At 44.8% G+C, this 21,021-nt stretch overlaps 1 protein-coding gene and 1 long non-coding RNA gene across 2 annotated transcripts; one reads left to right on the forward strand and one right to left on the reverse strand.

Annotated features, from left to right (window-relative positions):
• Window positions 1-3,157: 3,157 nt before the first annotated feature.
• On the reverse strand, window positions 3,158-4,220 carry LOC119297451 (protein MIZU-KUSSEI 1-like). The gene has a single exon (XM_037575238.1). It carries the CDS (start codon window positions 4,126-4,128, stop codon window positions 3,370-3,372), a length of 759 nt encoding a protein of 252 aa, XP_037431135.1. The 5' UTR covers window positions 4,129-4,220; the 3' UTR covers window positions 3,158-3,369.
• Window positions 4,221-5,374: 1,154 nt separating this feature from the next.
• On the forward strand, window positions 5,375-6,840 carry LOC119297452. Its single transcript, XR_005145658.1, has 3 exons — window positions 5,375-5,485; window positions 5,719-5,868; window positions 6,271-6,840. It is a non-coding gene; the product is annotated as an uncharacterized LOC119297452 (long non-coding RNA).
• The last annotated feature ends 14,181 nt before the right edge of the window (window positions 6,841-21,021 follow it).

A 21,021-nucleotide genomic window follows, 5' to 3' on the forward strand; every position in this document is an offset into this window, starting at 1 on the left:
GGTGATTCAACTGAGCTCAAGTGGGAGTTTGATGAGGACTCAGGACGATACTACGTTTCCTTTTCAGACGAACAGTAGTGGTGCCCAGTTGGGGCGATCGGGGACATTGTTGCATTTGGGGTTTATCTTTATTTTGGTTTCATAGTCGGACCTTGAGTGTAACTGGATGAATGTAATGTTATTTATGCTATTTGTGTGACGTGGCGAGTGTAAGCCAACTATGTATCCTTTTCCCTTATTGTATTACATGGGTTGTTGTAAAGATTACCTCACTTGCGACATTGCTTTCAATGCGGTTATGCCTCTAAGTCGTGCTTCGACACGTGGGAGATATAGCCGCATCGAGGGTGTTACAAAATCCAAGCAATACCATGGCAACAACAAGATCAAGATAACTCCAATAAATTCCTTGGACAAATCATTAATAACTAATGCAATATTTTAAGCAAATTAAATTAAATAAACCATATTATTGCATTGCAATCATGCAAATGGAGGGTGTGGCTTGCCTTGCTCCAAGAAGAAGTGGGAAGCTCCTGGTAAGCACACAAAAACCTACTGAAAAACATTTTTGAAAGATTTTGTAAATAATCCATAATGCATTTTTCTCTGCCCAGAAAATCTAGAAACCAGAGAAAAATACCAAATTCTACCAGAAAATAGAGGAGCTCGATAGAAGAATAATCAAAAAGGATCAGTTCATTTGGACTTGCAGTTTAGGAGTTATTCATGGTCAAAGTTGAGTCAAATCTGGATTTAAATTGAATTTAAATGAATTTCAGAAAATCCCCAGGAGGGTGACGTCGAAGGCGTATTCGTGGAATACGCTTCCACTTGAAAACGATTCGGGCGGGGGAGGAGAGGCTGGCCAGAGGGGCCTGCCTGGCAGGTTTAAGAGAGAGAGGGAGAGAACAGAGCCGGGGCGATGGCTGGCCGGCGAAGAGGCAACGGCGGAGCTGGGAGACGACGGAGATGGAACGGGCGCTCGACGACGGTCATGCCCGTACCTGTAGCTCCTCAGGAGGTGGCTGGACGACGTCGTCCCCTTCATCTCCGGCGGCCGCGTGCTATGGCCGCCGGCGAAGTCAACGAATCCAGCGATGATTGGCCCCAGGAAGTGGTCGAGGAGGATCAGTGGAGCGAGTGGAACTCAATGGTGGTGGTGGTGGCAGGGGCGGAGAGGCACTGGAGCGAGCTGGCCAGAGCAGCGACCGAACGGCGGAGCACCTCGCTAGAGAGGAGGAAGAGGGCTCGCCGGCCGTGCTGCTGGGCTCCAGAGCGCGATTGGGAGGGAGAGAGGTGGAGGGGCGAAGAGAAACGAGCTCTAGGGTGGCTTAAATAGGCAAGGCGGAGGGTCCCGAGCTCGGGTGCCGCCATGGGCGCACGGGCCTGCTCCGGCGATGGCTGGGAGTGTCACGGGAGCGAGGGAAGGGATGGGAGAGCGCAAGGGAGAGGTTCACGAGCAGAGCCAGGCCAAGGAGCACGGGGAGGAAGAGGACAGGCGACGAACAGAGCCGGTCGGGGCACTGTTCGCCGCGTGCGCGCGGCGGCTAGCGCCGGCGAGGGAGCTAGAGGAGGGGAGAGAGTTCCAGAGCGACGACAACAGCACTGGGAAGCCACTAGACATGCTCAAGCGCGCGAAGACGACGAGAGGCAAAGTGACTAGAGCAAAACAGCGCTCTGGACGCGGACTCGACCTGCAGAGCGCGTGCACAGGCGCCAAACAGCGTGGTCACCGCCTTGCATGGCAAAGAGGGGACAAGAGGGGCTGGCAAACCTTGTCTGGTGGCTAGTCCTTGCTCCCCAAGGTAGCGCAGAAGTGACCAAACTCTGGTCGTTGTTCGCTTCAAGTAGGGAGCGCGACGTCTCTGCAGGGCCATCCCTCCATTAGTTGCTCCCCATGAATAGGCGTAGAGATCCTAGAACCTCCATGATTCGAAGCCTACATCAACATGGAGTAGCATAGCACCAACTGTCTGTATCACCGGGAAAATGTTCCTCAAACCTCCTTGTGCCTGCAATCTCCTAATCCTATCTCTTATTTATGCAAGTTTCAATTCAGTCTCTTCACTCCTGTAGGTTTGCATGTGTAGAAAGTCTTAGGTGGTGTTTGGTTCTCTAGTCCTAGGACTTTTTATATTCCCAACTAAAAAGTCCCTAGTCTCTAAAAAGTCTCTCCCTGTTTGTTTCCAGAGACTAAAAAGTCCCTAGTTCCTTCCTAGAGGCTATTAAATGACCATGTTGCCCCTAGTATATAGAAAAATAACAATTAAACAACGTCATGGGGTGGCGGGCCAATGGATGCATGGAGGGGCATTGTTGGAAAAGTCTCAAAAAGTCCCAAAAAGACTCTCCTTGAGAGCCGTCTTCATTTAGTCTCAAATGACTAGTTTAGTCCCTAAAAAGTCCCTCCCGTTTGGTAAAAAAGTCTCTAAGAAAGACTTTTTCTAGTCCCTACACGAAAAAGTCCCTGGAAACAAACACCCCCTTAGACAACCGCTAGGTTAGTTTAAAATCTGCCAATAACTCAAAATTGCGAAGAAAAAATCTCCTAGGTTTTGCTTGTAGTCTATTGACCCTCCTTTAGACATACTAAATGATATCGACATTCGGCGTGGGCGCACACTCATAGGCCGGCTCACCCTCAAACCTTCTGAACTTGGAGCAACCACAGGTAACCGATTCGATTTGTGAAGAGATTCATGGCCTGATGACCGATGCATGCCCACAGAGAGAGGCTGGGAGGGTACGAAGGCGAGCTGGAAAGTTAATGCTGTACACCTCTCGCCACCAATCGAACACTAACAGCAGTTCATCATGGTCATTCCCATTAATCCAGATCGTGCATCGTGGCCCAGCGTGCATGCGAGGGTGGACTACACTAGACGCATAGGTCGCCCCATGCCATGCATCTTGAAAGATGAACCGCCCACCACACGCAAGCAGCACTGAAGATGATTGCCATTCGATCGGTTTCAGGACCAGAACCTGTCCAAGGGCGATGCTTGCATCCATCGGCCATGCTGGATTGATGCTGATCGATACCTACTTATAATTGCTGTTGCTGCATAATAAGAACATGAAGCTAAGATAACTAGCTAGCTCGTGATTCATCTTGATGTTTTTGCTGTGGTCAGTCATACTTTGGCAACTGATGTGATCTGTCAATAACTCGCAGCGAGAATTCAATCACCGATCCACCATACGAAATACAAAAGTAACTACTGTCTAGCATGGACATGTACTCATTTGAACTTGCTATATTACACATAATCTCTCTCTCTCTCACTATTTATATTCCAATTTCTCCGAAAACCGATCTGATCTGCTCGCCTGAGTATACATGTAAGACGAAGTGCTTGTCTTTGTTCACTTCATCCTCACTAGGAAAATGCTCAGCTCCGGTGCGCTGCCGTCGTCGCCACCGTCGCCGCCGACGCCGCCCTCGTGGGGGTTGATCATGTAGAACGCCTCCGAGTCCTTGGAGCCGACAACGCGCTCAACGCGGGCGCGCACGTACGTGAGCTCGCCGTCGGGCCCCGCGGGCACGCCGCCGTCCTTCTCGGGCGCGGCCGGCAGCACGCCGGCGCCCATGGAGACGCCGCGCAGCAGGCGCATGACGTGGCGCTCGTCGTCGGAGGCGTCCTTGCGGCGGATGGAGTAGCCGGCCTTGCGGCCGTTGCAGAAGACGGCCCACACGTACTCCTCGACCAGCCGGCGGCGCGCGCTGCGGGTGTCGCTCTCCAGCGCCAGCTTGACCACCCCGGACGCGATCTCCTTGTGCAGCGCGCTGGTGAGCATGGGCAGCTCGATGAGGAACACCGGCGGCGCGCGGGTGTCCTCGTGGATGGCCAGGCTGACGCGGCCGCGGCGGTGGCCGAAGAGCGTCACCGTCGTGGCGTGGTCCGCGAGGAGCGCCCGGCTGTTGTGCCGGCCCAGCAGCGCCACCATCTTGCACCCCGACGAGAGCATCGGCATGAGCTTGAACATCTTGAAGATCCCTCCTCCATGGCCATGGCCGCCTCCTCCTTTGCCGCCGCCGGCGCTGTCCGGCGTCTTGGTCCGGCGCCCGTTCGTGGACGGCCGGAGCAGCGACCGGAGGCTTGGGCCGTCGATGAAAGACGGCATCGACGAGCGAGATGGAACTGTACTTGCCGATCGAGTTGGTGCAGCGAGGCTTTTTTCTTAAGCAAAGGGGCTTCCCTTGTCGTGCGGATATATAGCCAGCCGGCCGGCCAACCATAGGGAGACGAGGGAAAGAGGTTGGCTGGTCGTTATTGCGCTGTGTACCGTACCATCGTGGAGCCTGATCGAACTCATCGTTTACCTGCTGCTGCTTGGATCGGTCCGGGCGTCCCCTCTGCATCTGACCGTGACCTCACATGCATTTCCATATAGTTCGATCCGTGCTGCTTGTACAATTCTTATCTCTCCCTAATAATAAAGCACGGATTGGGTCTCCGGGTTCACCGTCACAATACGCTTTCTTCTCATGTCATAATACGCTTTTACAATTTGTATGGAAAAAATTGTAATATACACGAGGTGGTACTAATGAAATCAAGTCGTGTGCGTCGAACGATCGCACCGGCTCCCTTCCCTGCTGGGCTTGCCTGGACCCGTTTTTCTACTTGCAACGAATCAGCGGCTGGACTATCAAAAAATAAAACTATCAGAGACTCAAATTCGGAAACAATTGGTTTTTCCTTCATACTACGGTGTTTTGACTGTGACCCAGTCGAGCTCCACATCCCTCGCCGCTTCCTCAACTTATCTCAACTGCCAGCGCGCCGGAGGATGAGCAGAAGACAGAGTCGTTGCGGGCCGGCGAGCAGGTACTTATCTCAACTTCCAGCGCGCCGCCACCACCTGCCGCTCCGCTGCGTGCCGCCACCACCGCCTCGCGCGCCGCCCTGGTCGCCGCCGCCGGCCTTGCGTCGCCTCAACGCCCGACCCCCGAGTCTCGCAGGCCCGCTACACACCTACTCTCTTCCAACAATTCCGTGCATCCCGGCTCGATTACTTCAGGGAGGAGGAGGATGACGACGAGGCAGAGCTGCTGGACACGGTCACACGGCCGCCTGTCCCGGGAAGATCTGCAGCAACGGTGGCCTCTGGTGCACGCGGATGTCTGTGGAGGCGGAAATTTAATTCGACCTCACCTCGGGCTGCCGGCCTCCCCAAGTTCCTGCTGCCGGCGCCCTCCCGAAGCTCCTGCCGGCCTCCTCCCTAAGCCCCAAGCACGAACAAGGTACTATGCTGCACACCTGAAAGTCACCCAGCTACTCCTTGTAAAGCCAAATCCCCTTTTGAAATTGAGCAGTTGACCAAATTAACTAGGAAACCCTTGACGGCAAGTTACTTCAGGACTGATAGAATCACCACAAATTGAGATGAGGCATTCAAGCGGGCTGGACACACTGACACTCGAGCAGTAGGATCCCTTGAACTGAAGAAATGAATAGGAAGATACATGCAATTTAAGGTAGGCGCACACTAACGTCTCAGTATCAGCACCATAATTTGTGTGTGTGTATGAATTTTTTAGTTTGTCTCATGATTGATGCATTCACCTTAGTACAGTATATCTTCTGTTTCATGTGTTTTCTGTGTAAAAGTTGGGTCCCGATGACCAATAAGCAAAGAACAACCTTCTCCAACTGACAGTGTTATTCTCCTAAACAATTTGCCATTTTGGTATTTGCATGGGGAATAAAGAAGAACATTCATCATTAGTACTTGAAGAGACTTGCCTGGTTGGGGCAGAACAGGATCTGCTATAGTGCATGTTACTTGACTGCTCACTGTACGACTTCAATAAAATCAAGGTCTTTTCCTGATGCAAGAAAATGTTTTCTTGCTGCAATGGTAAGCTATTCTGAATCCATCTTATAATGTGGCTGCTCATGTTTGGTGCAGACGTAGCGCATGGCAGGGAGATAAAGTGTTGAGAAAAAAGATGACGATGTAAAGGGCAGATGATAGGGGATTACTCAATAAGTATGCGGAGCTGCTATAAAGTTTCCTCCTTTCTGTATAGTTATTTCACTATCCACCTAAATGTCATCCCATGTATATGTAGGAAACTAATTTTGTGTTGCTAAATTTTCTGTATATATTTAATATTATTCAGTGTTAAACTAATAATGATCGAAACAATGCTAGACTTACATGTTGATTCATCATTTGTAGACTTTTGGTTACAACGGATAGATATGAGCAGTTTAGCACTATTCTTGCTTATATATCAAAAAATATTATGATCAACAGGCTAAATCTACCACACGGGTCGTTAGCTCTGTTACCGTAACATTGCACCATCCTAACACGCGAGGAAAATAATTTCACAAGATTCTCATATTAAGTATCTATTCAAAGAGGTATATGACAATGTGCGGGAAGGAGAAATTCACTCGGTAACAACACCGATGCTACGGCTTGCATGCTGAGAGTTGAGACCTGGTGAGCTTACTCGTACTATTGTGTGATGTGTTAACTTACTTTTGTAGTTTCTATATGCCAACATATATCATGCTGTTTTATAGTTAGTAGTATTTCAACATAATTTTTCTATTCATGCATTGAAGCAAAACTGCAGTTAGTTGCTACAGAGCTAGGAGATCTTGGTGTATAATAAAATATATTAATATGGAGGGGTTCCTTTGTCACCTGATTTGATAAGGTATATAGTACGGAAGTTTTTTTATTTCATAATCATATTCTTGATGTACTGTTTAACGTATTTTCTTTTCAGAGATTTGCCCTTCAAATTTTCTTGTGATAGCTAATTGCCTTTCTGTAAAACTCTTTGTGCGGATTAGTTGATATGATAAATGGTCAAACTGTTTGAGTTTCAAAATCATTTTAACATTTCAAATTTGGGGGTTGTATATATACAACCGGATATCATGTGTATCATGCATAGCGATCTACTTTGTTCTGTCTGTTAGCATTAATTAATGTCTACTTCTTGATTATATTTGATATACTTCAGATAGTGAGCATGATTGTGGGGATGGTGCGTATGAGGATTTTTTTTCCCTTCTCCCATTGGAACACACAGGTATATTTGGGTTTATAATATGGGTTGTTGCCCCAGTTGCTTTTGCTTGGCGATAATGGCAATGCAGTTATCACCATGTTTGCACCGTTCTTCACATGCACATCCCTAGGCTCCTTATGTTACTGTTCACCATCACTGTTGATTATTTCTCCTTCTATTCTGTTATCCAATAGGTATTCTCTTACTACATATAAATTTGGAGGACAAAGCATTTATTCTGTTGATATATTAAACCCCATATTGCTGACATTTATTCTGTTGATATATTAAACCCCAAATTGCTGACATGTAACGTCTTCCATCTGAATTTGTTTCATAAAATTAATCATTGGTTTAGTTTGATAGATTAAACCCAAATTAGTTTATGGACTGAACTAGAAATAACACAATCATATATTAGTTTTCTTTTTAAATTTCATAGTAGAGATTTAGCCGTCGATGACCCACTACACGTGGATGCCACATCTTTTCTTCCTCACCTATCGCGTGAATTTTCAATGCCGGTCCACTGCGATCAGGGTGCTGGAGGCTCTTGGGCTTGCAGCTCGCATGCTTGGAGGTAAGTTTTGTAGCCTCCCGTTGCAACGCATGGGCATTTGTGCTAGTGTACACTTATGTTGTACTGTCTACTGAGTACTATATACAGTTGGTACACATGTGTTGTCACGATGAAAAAAATGCATGTAATGGCAAGGTCGTATAGGACAGTTTAAACACCAATTCTACACGTGGTCCCACTATCTAACTTTGGTATGTTACCAAGAAAATATGATGGAATGTGATGAACTTGGGATTGTTTTGCGAATTTAGACCGTGTTACTTGCACAAATACTCTTTGGCGCACCTCCTTTTGGCATTGCCGGTGAGCCTAATCTTTTGCGATGCAAGAGTAGACGTGCAAACAATGTTTTCCTTTGATTCGTTACGCCAGATTTGGCTCACCAAACTTCTCCATGCTATTCCTTTTATTTTGGCAAAATGGGCTTTCCCCATTTCAGTTAATAGAAGCCATCAGAGGTTCACATGACTAACACCCAAAGCCTACCATAAGAGCTAAAGCGTATCAAGATCAAGCAGCAAAGCAAGGTAGAATCACAAGAGTAAAGACGTCCATCGACCACCAGTGATTATGGGCCTATATCTCTTCTTAACTGCACCATCAAGATCATCACAAAACTTCTTGCAAACAATGATTTGAAAGCTGGTCCATTTAAATCAATATGGATTTATTAAGCAGAGAACCATTCAGGACTGCTTGGGTTGGGCCTTTAAATATCTTCATCAATGCCATCAGTCAAAGAAAGTCATTATAGTGCTCAAGCTGGACTTTGAAAAGGCTTTTGATCTAATCGAGCATAAAGCCACTATTGCAATTTTAAAAGCCAGAGGTTTTGGTGAAAAATGGATCAACTGGATGAATATGATTCTCTCTTCTGGTAGCTCCCTTGTGCTTCTTAATGCTCCCTTATTGCAACATGTCCATATTTATTCCTCTTTTTTACCCTCTCCTTCAGCCACCGTCTATGCAATTCTAAACAATGCTATGGTGGACTTCATTTCCCATCACCTGAATGAACAGTAAAATATACAAAAATAAGCAATTCTAACTTTTCTTTACAACAAACATAGCAGACTGTTCCACTCGCGTGTGGATTTTCATTAATAAATGAAATTCATACCACTCTATAGGCGAAGAAGGCAAAATCAAACCTCCAAAATGCCTCAGAAAGACCTTTTTAAGAGCACCGATTTTGACTTTTTGTACATAACAGCACGAATGAGATCCCTTCTAAAAAATTCACATGTGGGTAGAATATTCAATCATGTTTGCTAGAAAATATTCAAAACTGTTATTTTGTACTATTTTGTTGTTTATTTGGGTGCATGTGCACCCAAGAGTCAAACGTCCGCGGCGACGATGTATATGGTCCTAAATATGGTAGAAATCTTTATCCCAATGATGTGGCACATATCGGACAACTCGAATCCACCAAAACCAGACGGCGGGAGAATCCATGTATTGGCCCTCTCATCTACACCCCTCCTATATTTATGCACACACATCACATTTGCAAGATTGATGGTTTCCCGATCGTCAACACAATGTTCTAGTAAAATCGACGTTTTGCCGAGAATTCAGTTAATATCAGCAAACCAAACGATCAAACTTTGGAAGCATGCAGAGCGCCTCCATTTAGCCGCCTGTAGCTAATGGGCCCTCCATTATGTGGAGAAGAGTGTCGATTGTCCTAAGATCTTGCATTCCATTGGGGTAGTTCAGTCAGTATTCGGTAAAGATCTGTTTTAAACCCTTGTCTTGATATTATCAAGACTCCTTTTACCAACAACGAGCTTTTGTTCCATGGCGGATGAGGTTGATGGGGATGCTGGAAGGACCACTAGGAGTGGTGCCGGGTGGAAGAAGGGTTCTTTTCCAGTTCGGCATGTGTCTCCACTGTCCACACCCTATCTAGGACGGACTACCCTCAAAAGTTGCCTTCATGGGCTCTGTTCAACTTGCTGATCTCCGCATCAAACGCCACTAGCTAGATCACCACAAAGCTAGCTTCCATTTGCCATTCCTTTGAGTGCTTCTCGCAGGTCAGGATGACGGAAACGCCAACCATATGATCCACATATATGCATGCATCACACACGCATGTCATGTCATGATCAAACAAACGTACAATTCCATCGGTGTTACCTTTGTTGCCATGTCAGCGAGGCACTACGTACTTTGCGTAGTGATACTCCATCTAATCCGGCCGAACCGTGGGGGGTCGATAAGCTAGCTAGTGATCTATCTCTTGCCCGTACGTACAATGTTGCTGGCTAGCTAGCGAATTATTGGAGAATGCGTGGACGCGCGCGCCCTGTGGATTAAGTTGTGGGCCGGTGTGCATGCACATGGCATGTTTGATCGATTGGACGGGCTTCGTATGTGTATCCACGTTGACGCGTTGTTTTCAGGCTGTTAGGTACTTCATTTGCGTGAGAAGAAGATGACGCCGAGCGTACTGCGTCTGCATGTGCGGCAGGCTGTGTTAGCTAGAACTTGGTTCAGATGAAAAGACCTCGTGATCGGTATCCAAATTAAGCATGATCGGCCAGGCTTTGTGTAGACAGTAGAGAATTCGATCGACCAGCCACGTGCTAGGATCTTAGTGCCAATAATTGGAGATAGATTAAGGAGCTTCTGATCCACTGCTAGAGCTAGAACTACTGTCTATGCACTCCACCATCTATCTCTGTTCGGTGAGATGGTGGAAAAGAAGAAGACGACGCCGGCATCGGCATATGGACCCAGGAGACAACACATGGAAGAGAATCGAAGGGTTTTAGAGTATTTATTAGGCGTCGTTCCATCGACGGCGACGGCGACCGGTCGTTAAAAGGAAGGCGAGCACGCACGTGACGCTGCGCCTCGCCCTCCTTAACTTCTCGAAGAGATCTAGCTGTGCCATATGCTCCTGCCTGCTCGCCTGCTTTCCGGCCGGTCGGCCCTCCGTCCGTGGATGTGGATCCCATCCCATGCCATGCGTACCCCACGCCGGAGAGGGACACGACGCCGCGCTTGCTTGCTTGCCTTGCTCTCGGTCGTCGGACGGCATCTCATCTCGCTAGCTCCTTCTTGCTGCACAGGGAGCTCCTTGGTGTTCTCCTGTTCTGTACGTGCGTTCGGTTGAAACCCTCAAGTTCTGGGGCCATTTCGATACAGTTCGCTAGCTAGCTTGCCAGTCACTTGCCGATACGTGGTAGTCCACAGATCAGCACATGGACCCATCATTTTCTTCCCCCCACAAATGCCACACCATCCTTTGGATCTTGAATCAGAGAAAATTCAACCAGTTCATCTCATCTCGTCCAGTATTTCGTGCCGGTCTGTTATACAGTTACTTTTCCGTTGTGACAGTCGATGGAGTAGACCCATTTCCGTTCTTTCTTCTTCCAGCCTGGATTTTGTCAAAGAAATACTTCATGAATTGCAGTTGAAGATCATGCGCCAAGATGATGCCGATCATGGGTGTTCTGAAGTTGGCGCTGGTAATATAAAGCCTGGAGAATAATCAGGTTTCTCGGGCGATTGGGGGCTGACCGCGGACCCATCCATCGACGGAGAATCGAGAGAGATTGGGATGCGCACTGTTAACTCTAGCTGATGCTGTCCCTGTCAGCATCTTTCAATTGCTGTTGCTTGATGGTACGAGTCATGACAGAAGAAGAATCGGGTTTTCCTTCCTCTCGACATGAGTACATGGTGGCACACATGACCACCATGACAAGCCGAGTTAAGCACCGGGCCTGCCATCTCGCGCGCTGCAAGTGCTAACGCCAAAGTGACAGATTGTGGGATAAGCAGTACGTCGCACCATCACAACTTTGGTTGGAGAGTGGTTCTTCTACATCCACTCTCGGTGCATCCACGATGCACCCACGCAAAAAAAAAATCAAAATATTTTAAAAAAATCTGAAACTTTGTGGAAATAATCATCAACAAATATTAAAGAGGCTTGCAAAATTTGATGGTCAAATAACATTCGAGAAACTCTCTACAAAAAATACAAAATTACAAAATCTGCTCAAACAGTGTACTTACATTTTGACTAATTTTCAGTGAATTTGTCTTTTTTGTACAGACCTCCTCGAATGTTATTTGACCACCAAATTTTGCAAGCCTCTCTAACATTTGTTGATGATCATTTTCACAAAGTTTCAGATTTTTTTGAAATGTTTTGCTATGTTTTTTTGCGTGGGTGCACCGAAGGTGGGTGCAGCCACTACCGTGGGCTCACCAGGGCTATTTGTATATTTTTTTGCGGATAGGGCTATGTGTATTTTCCGTACTGTTTTTTTATTGGGGCGGCTCAGTACTATAGGAGTAATGCTACACACACGGGGACTTTAAGGTACTATAGCGCCGTTTTGACAGTTTCCACTGTTTTGCATTTGTTTTTTTTTCTATTTCATTTTTCTTTGTTTCTTTCTCGATTTTCTTCGGTTTTCAAATTTTTTTCAGTGTTTACTTCGGGTTTACTTATTTTTAATTTTTATTTGGTTTCCATTATTTTTTCCCTTCAATTTCCAAAGGTTTTCATATTTTCTTCCTTTTTTCTAAAACACATGCCTAATTTTTTCATACACACTGAGCATTTTTGGAATGCATCAAGAAATTTTTTATACGTGTTCAATACTTTTTCAATACATGATTAGGACGTTTTCAAATATATGTTTTTAGGGATTCAATTATATTTTTAAGCCTAATTTTTTCATATATGTTGTATATTTTTGTACACATCCAATACACTTCTATATGTTTAACATTTTTCAAATACATAATTAATTTTATTTTCCAGATTGAACATTGTTTCGAATACATGTTAAAGATTTTTCAACACAAAATGAAACATTTTGATATATGGTGCAAACTATGCGAACATTTTTATACATTAGATAAACATTTTATGGTTACAAACTTTTTCTTGAACTGCGTGAGCATTTTATAAAATGTAATGTACATTTTTCTAATGGTGCGAAACATTTCTTTTGAATTATACATTTTTTTAATTTTTTACTCCCTCTTTAAAGAAATATAAGAGTGTTTAGATCACTAAAGTAGTGATCGAAACACTCTTATATTTCTCTATGGAGGGAGTATAAGTCAATGAGGTTAAGTTGTTTAATTGATAGTGTGGTGCGTCTGTACCACTTTGGTCAGAAAAGCTCATTTGTTCTCTTTTTTTTGGATGATTGATCAATGATATAAATCACTTTAGCCACAGGTAAGCTGATCTAAATGGATTTAAGTAGTTAATTATATGATAATTAATAGTTTTGTATTGCTTCCTTCGTTGCTTTTCTCTTATATGTGTGAAGAAAAAGAACCCGTGAGAATAATCTGAGTTCAAGTTTTCTCATGCATCTACCTAAAAATCAGCTTAAAAGAAAGTCATGCAATAGTTATAAAAAATTATCTTCATTATTATTATCATCTGAATTAATGATTAGTTGCTGCTATCTTATATATCTTCTATGTACCTAATGGCAATAATATTGGATCAGCTGTATTGAACCAATCAATACATAGAATTAGAATTTGTTCTATATCAGAAGGAATCAGGTCTATGACATGAAGCTAAAAAAGTTTGCAATCTCAAATGGTCTGCTTATATCTTATGGATTTGGAATTACAGGTTTCAGTTAAATATATGTCCGTATTGCAATTTGATATGCAACTTTGTCACTTCTCTTTGAGCTATTTCCAGCTTTTGACTTCTCATATATTTATTTGATCTAGGAAAAAATTCAAGAAATCCTATTCAACAACAATTGTCATTTGTGGTTGTGCCATAAACAATGGGTACTTATTCCTAAAAAATGGACATGTTGCTTTTAAAATATAATTCTTTAAAGGGTCCCCTGAAATACTGCCGTACGCATTGGGTAAATTTATATGGGAGACTTCTGGCCTGAAGAGACGTAGCTAGGACATATTCTCTTATCAACTACTCTTTGTAGGCTATATTTAGGAGTCACTTCCAAAAAAAATATTTTAACTAATCTTAGTTTCCAGATTATATATAGTTCAACCTTTGGAGATTTTGGAATGAGTAGGAGATAAGATAAAATCCCGCTAAATTGTTCAATCACATATATTGAGCAGTTTCACTATTTTGTGGGCCTAGCTCTTGTGATCAGCGGAAGCTAGAGACTGCCTAATCTCCTTCACAAAGATGCATGCTTAAATTGCCTACTTCTCATTATGAACATTCATTATATTGTTGATTGCCGGCTTTTGAGATGCACATTATACATTTTTCGGGATGGAACGGCCGGGCCAAAAACATACATTAAGTGGTTATTATTTCAGATTTTCACCCTAACTAGATGAAAAACCATCAAATATCTTATGCTTATATAGTCGGTATTTTTGCCGAAAAAGCTTGGGGGTGATCTCTAAAGTGTTGCGCCGATAGTGGATATAGCCAGCAGCCAAGAAAGCAGCATAATAGTGAGCAACGTCAACCCGCAAGCTTATGAAATTTTCTTTCTTGCTATTATGCATGTAAGTAATGCAAAATGGTAGTATCCTAATTGGTAAAAAAACATCGGTGTGATATGGTTGGTGTTATTTCAAAATCATGCTATTTTTTAACATACAATGCACATTGTATATTTTACTATAAGTACTATGGGAAACATAATGAAAATGTTGGATCATTCAGAAAGTTTACCCTTTAGAAATTAGTATGATGTTCACTATGGGGAGATCCAAAAACAGTTTGATGTACATAGTGTTGCTTGATTTTTTTTCCCTTCCAATTCTATTAATTTTAGACTTTGCAGTATTATTTGGTCATGTCAAATGCATTTGCTTTTCAACCTAGACCAAGTACCCCCATGCAACCTAGGCACAAGTATGAAACTACATCCACTAATATCGAAATATGTTAATAGTTGAATACAAAACAACTACCAGATCAAATGAGCTCACAACTATAGAAAGTGTAAGTACTAGTTGAGAGCATCAAACACAACAAAGTGCAGAGAAAGGGAGACTCCTCGCGCTATCCGCCTGTCTGTTTTACTGTGTGGAAGGGGGAGAAAAAGGAAAGAAAAACACATTCGAAAAATCATTATGTGGGTGTATCGGGAGAGAGAAAAACATGTCTGGATAACACCTCCATTGGATAGAGACAGCTTCACCTTCATGCCCACACATAACCTCGCCTCTCTCCGCATCTCACGCCATGCTGCCACTCTCCCCTGCCCTTCGCTTCCATTTCCGCCTCATCGCCGCTCCTCCTCGCTACCACGCCATGGATCCTCGCGTCCGGAGCCTCGGTGCCGCGCGACCTAGGGCGTCCTGACGGTGCTTGATCCGACAATTATGGCCTACATGACTTCATCGACGAGGCCTTCGGCCGCCTCAACGCTGCAGTCGAGAAGATTGGCGTGAAGGCGCTCAAGGCCACCAACGTCCTTGCCGAGGCCTTCACCATCACCAAGGACTTTCTCATCCCCACCGAGCAGCACCCGCGGTACGATGCCCTTTCCCGCTGCCTCAGTCTGCTATTTATGGCCGCGCTCGGCTCTTAGATCTCTGGGTGTTTCCTTCGTTTTGTACATAGAAATGGTTGATCGAGCCAAGATTTTGGCACCGCAAGTGGTGGCTTTCTTTTGGCGGCGTGGGAACTCGTGGAATAGGAGATTCCGAGTGCTAGGGGCTATGGCGACGAAACGGTGAGAGGCTAGGGGGCTATCCCTGTGAAGGAGTGCCATGGCCGCTGACCGAGAGGATGCCTCACTTGCTCCCAAGATGCTTCTGGAATGGTGGTTTCAACCATCCTTAAGATACCTTTTGAGCTTAGAGACCTCGGGAATAGGCATGAACTTTAAGCAATCTCACTCGAGACTTGCTACATCTGTTGCATATGGGTGTTTCTTCCGAGTTCAAGGATTGGGAGAGAAATGTATTTTCTAGTGAGATAGTATAGGAGCCTTGTTTGAGTGACCATCTAATCAATCTTTATCGTAGATTTCTTTGATTATTTATTTAGTAGATATTACATTTCCTTCTAACCGTACCTTCACTTCTTTAGCACATGTATGGTTCTATTGATCAGGATTTTTTCTAAGGTGTGAGATATTACACTCTTGTCACTGATGAGTTACTGGTTTACTCATTTACTGGTTTACTCTAACCATACCATAAGTAGCCGATTTAAATCAGTAATTACTTGCATAGCAAGCCCTTTCTTTCATAGCACCATGAACATGCTTGTGAGTTTTGTTTTAGCATATGATGTTGTGATATATAATAGCATCACACTAGATGGATCTAGAAAATGCAATTCCGATCCTAACATCTCTGAGCATTTTTATTTACTTTGTCATCCATAAACCTCTATCAATGGCCAATGTGTATGATTTCTTTAAGCCTCTCAGTAATGCTATTGCAAACGCAACTCGTATGACTGAAGTAAGGAGGCTGGACTACTTTAATCATATAAGGAGTGTTGTTGACAGTCTCTTGTCCTTGAAAAGGAAGGAGGCCTGACTAATCATATGAAGGTTGTTTTTTACAGTCTCGCGGCCTTGGCTTGGGTTGCATTCTTCGAAAAAAGATTGTGGTTAGTGAAATTGCTTCGTTGGTTTGGATTTTTTTAGTCCGGCCAAAGTTATACGAGTTTCTCCCCTGATTTCCTTCTAATCTTCCTCTCTGTAAGGCACGAGTTTCCCAACAGCACATGTTGGAGAGAGTTGGTACATGTTCAAAGACATGAGAAGCCCCTCGTACTTGTCGGTGGTGTCCACTGCCATATGTCCAAGCCTGGAGTGACAGTCGGTCTTTCGTCCACCCAAGGCCGCCGCCAGCCTGCTCTTCCAATTCCGCATCGAACCTAGGACCCATAGGCAGGACGACAAGAAAGGGCAGCACCTCGCCACCACCACCAATGGCGAGCTTGTCAGTCTGGCCGGTCTAGGTTCCCGCTCACAGCGAAGTGGCTACGGTGGCGGTTGCCCCGGTTGGTGAGGTGACATGGGAGGATCCAGTTGCTACTGATGTGACGAACACAAACACACAACTGTGAGTGAGAATACTCTACATTAGCTATGAATCATTGCTAACTATCTGTCTGTTGAGGAACGTAGCATGCAATTTCAAAAAAATCCTACGATCACGCAAGATCTATCTAGGAGATGCATAGCAATGTGAGGGGGAGAGTGTGTCCATGTACCCTCGTAGACTGAAAGCAGAAGCATTAGATTAACGCGGTTGATGTGGTTGAACGTCTTCACGATCCAACCGATCAAGCACCGAACGTACGGCACCTCCGAGTTCTACACACGTTCAGCTCGATGACGTCCCTCGAACTCTTGATCTAGCAAAGTGTCGATGGAGAGCTTCGTCAGCACGTCGGCGTGGTGATGGTGATGTGATCCGCACAGAGCTTTGCCTAAGCACTACGACAATATGATCGGAGGAGTAAACTCTAGAGGGAGCACCGCACACAGCTAAGAGAACAATTGATCTACTTTGGGGTGCCCCCTGCCCCCGTATATAAAGGAGGAGAGGGGAGGAGGCCGGCCCTAGGGGCGCACCATGGAGGGCAAACCGACTTGGACTCCTAGTCCTAGTCGCCCCCCTTCCTTTCTTTCAGAGGGGGGAAGGGGAAGGAGAGGGAGAGGGTGAAGGAAAGGTGATAGAGCCAAAGGTGTCCCGTCTTTCGATGAGATGGTGGCTATTGTTTTGGAGGAAGTCGACTTTGATGATTCGACTACGATCGTGCGAGGACGTCGCACCTTAGCAATCGCTAAACCAACTCCAAGAGGTTATTGACCACGCCGGAGCACAATCAACCTGACCACGAAGGTCTGTTTTCTTGCAGGCAAAAGAAGAACAAGCAAGAAACTAAGATTGGAATCTGGATATTGCAAATATAAGAGGAAAGCTTTATTGATCAAGGTGGGGTTCTGTGATGCCTTTGTCTGGTCGTTGAACACAAACGGAGTACGCGAAGTTGCAGCTATGGCGAACTTTAATCTAAACAAAACCCAAATTCTAAACGATGCCCTAAGGGCTGTAGATATGGAGGAAGAGGGGGGATATTTTGTGGCCCTTGGAGGAGGGGTCCAAAACCAACCCTAACTCTTGTTTCCCCACACATACGGACTCTAAAAATAGCCTATACTTAAGTATTTCGAAAATACATGGGACTGGCCCAATAATAAGGTGACGTAGCACCTAGAATAGCCTCTGGACAAAATTTAAGTGGCATCTTGTATATTTCGTCCAAGGCTTCAATCACTCCTTATGGTGCCTTCAAAGTCCTGAAATCATCACTTGTAACTCCATTCTTGATCCCCTTGCGCATGCCATCATCTCCATGCTTAGTCTTGCTCCAGTGTTCATCCCTCTTATCCATGCCAGACCCTTCATTTGTAAGCAAAACAAATGTATCCAATTTAGGCAGCATCATATTCTCATGAACATTAGAATCATTACCAAGAAATGAAAGAACCTGATAATTTAATTGGCATGCACAAGCTCTAGTAATTGGTCCAGTATGTATAGCAACAGGGGTTGTGGGTGTAACAATGGTATTGATGTCCTTATCAAAAGGGGGGCCGCGCCCCCTCCCCTTGTCCAATTCAGACTGCCCATGAGGGGGGCGCCACCCCTTGTGGGCTGCCCTCTCTCTCCCCTATGGCCCATGTTGGCCCATTACTTTCCCCAGGGGGTTCCAATAACCCATCGGTACTCCGATAAATATCCGAAACCATTCCGGTGTCCGAATACCATCGTCCAATATATCAATCTTTACCTCTCGACCATTTCGAGACTCCCCGTCATGTCTGTGATATCATCCGGGACTCCGAACAATCTACGGCCACCAAAACACATAACTCATAATACAAATCGTCATCAAACGTTAAGCGTGCGGACCCTACGGGTTCGAGAACTATGTAGACATGACCGAGACACATCTCCGATCAATAACCAACAGCGGAACCTAGATGCTCATATTGGTTCCTACATATTCTACGAAGATCTTTATCGGTCAAACCGCAATGACAACATATGTTATGCCCTTTGTCATCGGTATGTTACTTGCCCGAGATTCGTTCGTTGGTATCTTCATACCTAGTTCAATCTCATTACTGGCAAGTCTCTTTACTCGTTCTATAATACATCATCCCTCAACTAACTCATTAGTCACATTGCTTGCAAGGCTTATCATGATGTGCATTACCGAGAGGGCCCAGAGATACCTCTCCGATACTCAGAGTGACAAATCCTAATCTCGATCTATGCCAACCCAAAAAACACCTTCGGAGACACCTGTAGAGCATCTTTATAATCACCCAGTTACGTTGTGACGTTTGATAGCACACAAGGTGTTCCTCCGGTATTCGGGAGTTGCATAATCGCACAGTCAAAGGAACATGTATAAGTCATGAAGAAAGCAATAACAATGAAACTTAACTATCATTATGCTAAGCTAATGGACGGGTCTTGTCCATCACATCATTCTCCTAATGATGTGACCCCATTCATCAAATGACAACACATGTCTATGGTCAGGAAACTTGACATCTTTGATTAACGAGCTAGTCAAGTAGAGGCATACTAGGTACATTTTGTTTTGTCTATGTATTCACACATGTATCAAGTTTCTGGTCAATACAATTCTAGCATGAATAATAAACATTTATCATGATATAAGGAAATATAAATAACAACTTTATTATTGCCTCTAGGGCATATTTCCTTCAGTGTCATAGTTGCACTAGAGTCAATAATCTAGATTACATTGTAATGATTCTAACACCCATGGAGTCTTGGTGCTGATCATGCTTTGCTCATGGAAGAGGCTTAGTCAATGGGTCTGCAACATTCAGATCCATATGTATTTTGCAAATCTCTATGTATCCCTCCTTGACTTGATCGCGGATTGATAATCCACAAGTATAGGGGATCGCAACAGTTTTCGGGGGTAGAGTATTCAACCCAAATTTATTGATTCGACACAAGGGGAGCCAAAGAATATTCTCAAGTATTAGCAGTTGAGTTCTCAATTCAACCACACGTAAAAGACTTAATATCTACAGCAAAGTATTTAGTAGCAAAGTAGTATGGAAGTAACAGTAACAGTGGCAAAAGTAACGATAGTAGTTTTTGTAGCAATCGTAACAATGGCAACGAAAAAATAACTAAGCAAAGATCAATATGTGAAAAGCTCGTAGGCAATGGATCAATGATGGCTAATTATGTCGGATGTGATTCCTCATGCAACAGTTATAACATAGGGTGACACAGTACTAGCTCCAGTTCACCAATGTAATGTACGCATGTATTCTGAATATAGTCATACGTGCTTATGGAAAAGAACTTGCATGACATCTTTTGTCCTACCCTCCCGTGGCAGCGGGGTCCTATTGGAAACTAAGGGATATTAAGGCCTCCTTTTAATAGAGTACTGGACCAAAGCATTAACATTTAGTGAATACATGAACTCCTCAAACTACGATCATCACCGGGAGTGGTCCCGATTTTTGTCACTTCGGGGTTGCCGGATCATAACACATAGTAGGTGACTATTGACTTGCAAGATAGGATCAAGAACTCACATATATTCATGAAAACATAATAGGCTCAGATCTAAAATCATGGCACTCGAGCCCTAGTGGCAAGCATTAAGCATAACAAAGTCATAGCAACATCAATCTTAGAGCAATGGATACTAGGGATCAAACCCTAACAAAACTAACTCGATTACATGGTAAATCTCATCCAACCCATCACCGTCCAGCAGGCCTACAATAAGATTACTCACACATGTCAGTGAGCATCATAAAATTGGTGATGGAGGATGGTTGATGATGACGATGGCGACGGATTCCCCTCTCCAGAGCCCTGAACGGACTCGAGATCAGCCCTCCCGAGGAAGATTAGGGCTTAGCGGCAGCTCCGTGTCATAAAACACGATGAATCCTTCTCTTTGATTTTTATCTCCCCGAAAGTGAATATATGGAGTTGGGTTTGAGGTCGGTGGAGTCCCAGGGGGGCCACGAGGCAGGGGGCACGCCCCAGGGGGGCGCCCTGCACCCTTGTGGACAGGGTTTGTGTGACGCCCCGAGACCGTTGCGCCAGGTGTCTTCCAGTTATTCGACGTCGTTGCCATGCCATTCGTTTGGTTGTTTGCATTTCATCATGTCGTCATGTGCATTGCATCATCATGTTTTCAAAACTTGCATCCGTCCGGGTCTCCCCGTTCCTTCCGTTGTCCGTTCTGAGCCTAGACACACTTGCACGCGCCCGCGGCACGTCCGAAATATTATTTTATAAAGTGGCCAGAAAATTTTCTCGGAATGGGTTGAAAGTTGGCATGCTGTGTTGTTATAGTGTAGATAGGATGCCTGCCAAGTTTCATCGCATCCGGAGTCCGTTTGAC

This window comes from Triticum dicoccoides, chromosome 5A, assembly GCF_002162155.2.
Source record: "Triticum dicoccoides isolate Atlit2015 ecotype Zavitan chromosome 5A, WEW_v2.0, whole genome shotgun sequence".
Lineage (NCBI taxonomy): Eukaryota > Viridiplantae > Streptophyta > Magnoliopsida > Poales > Poaceae > Triticum > Triticum dicoccoides.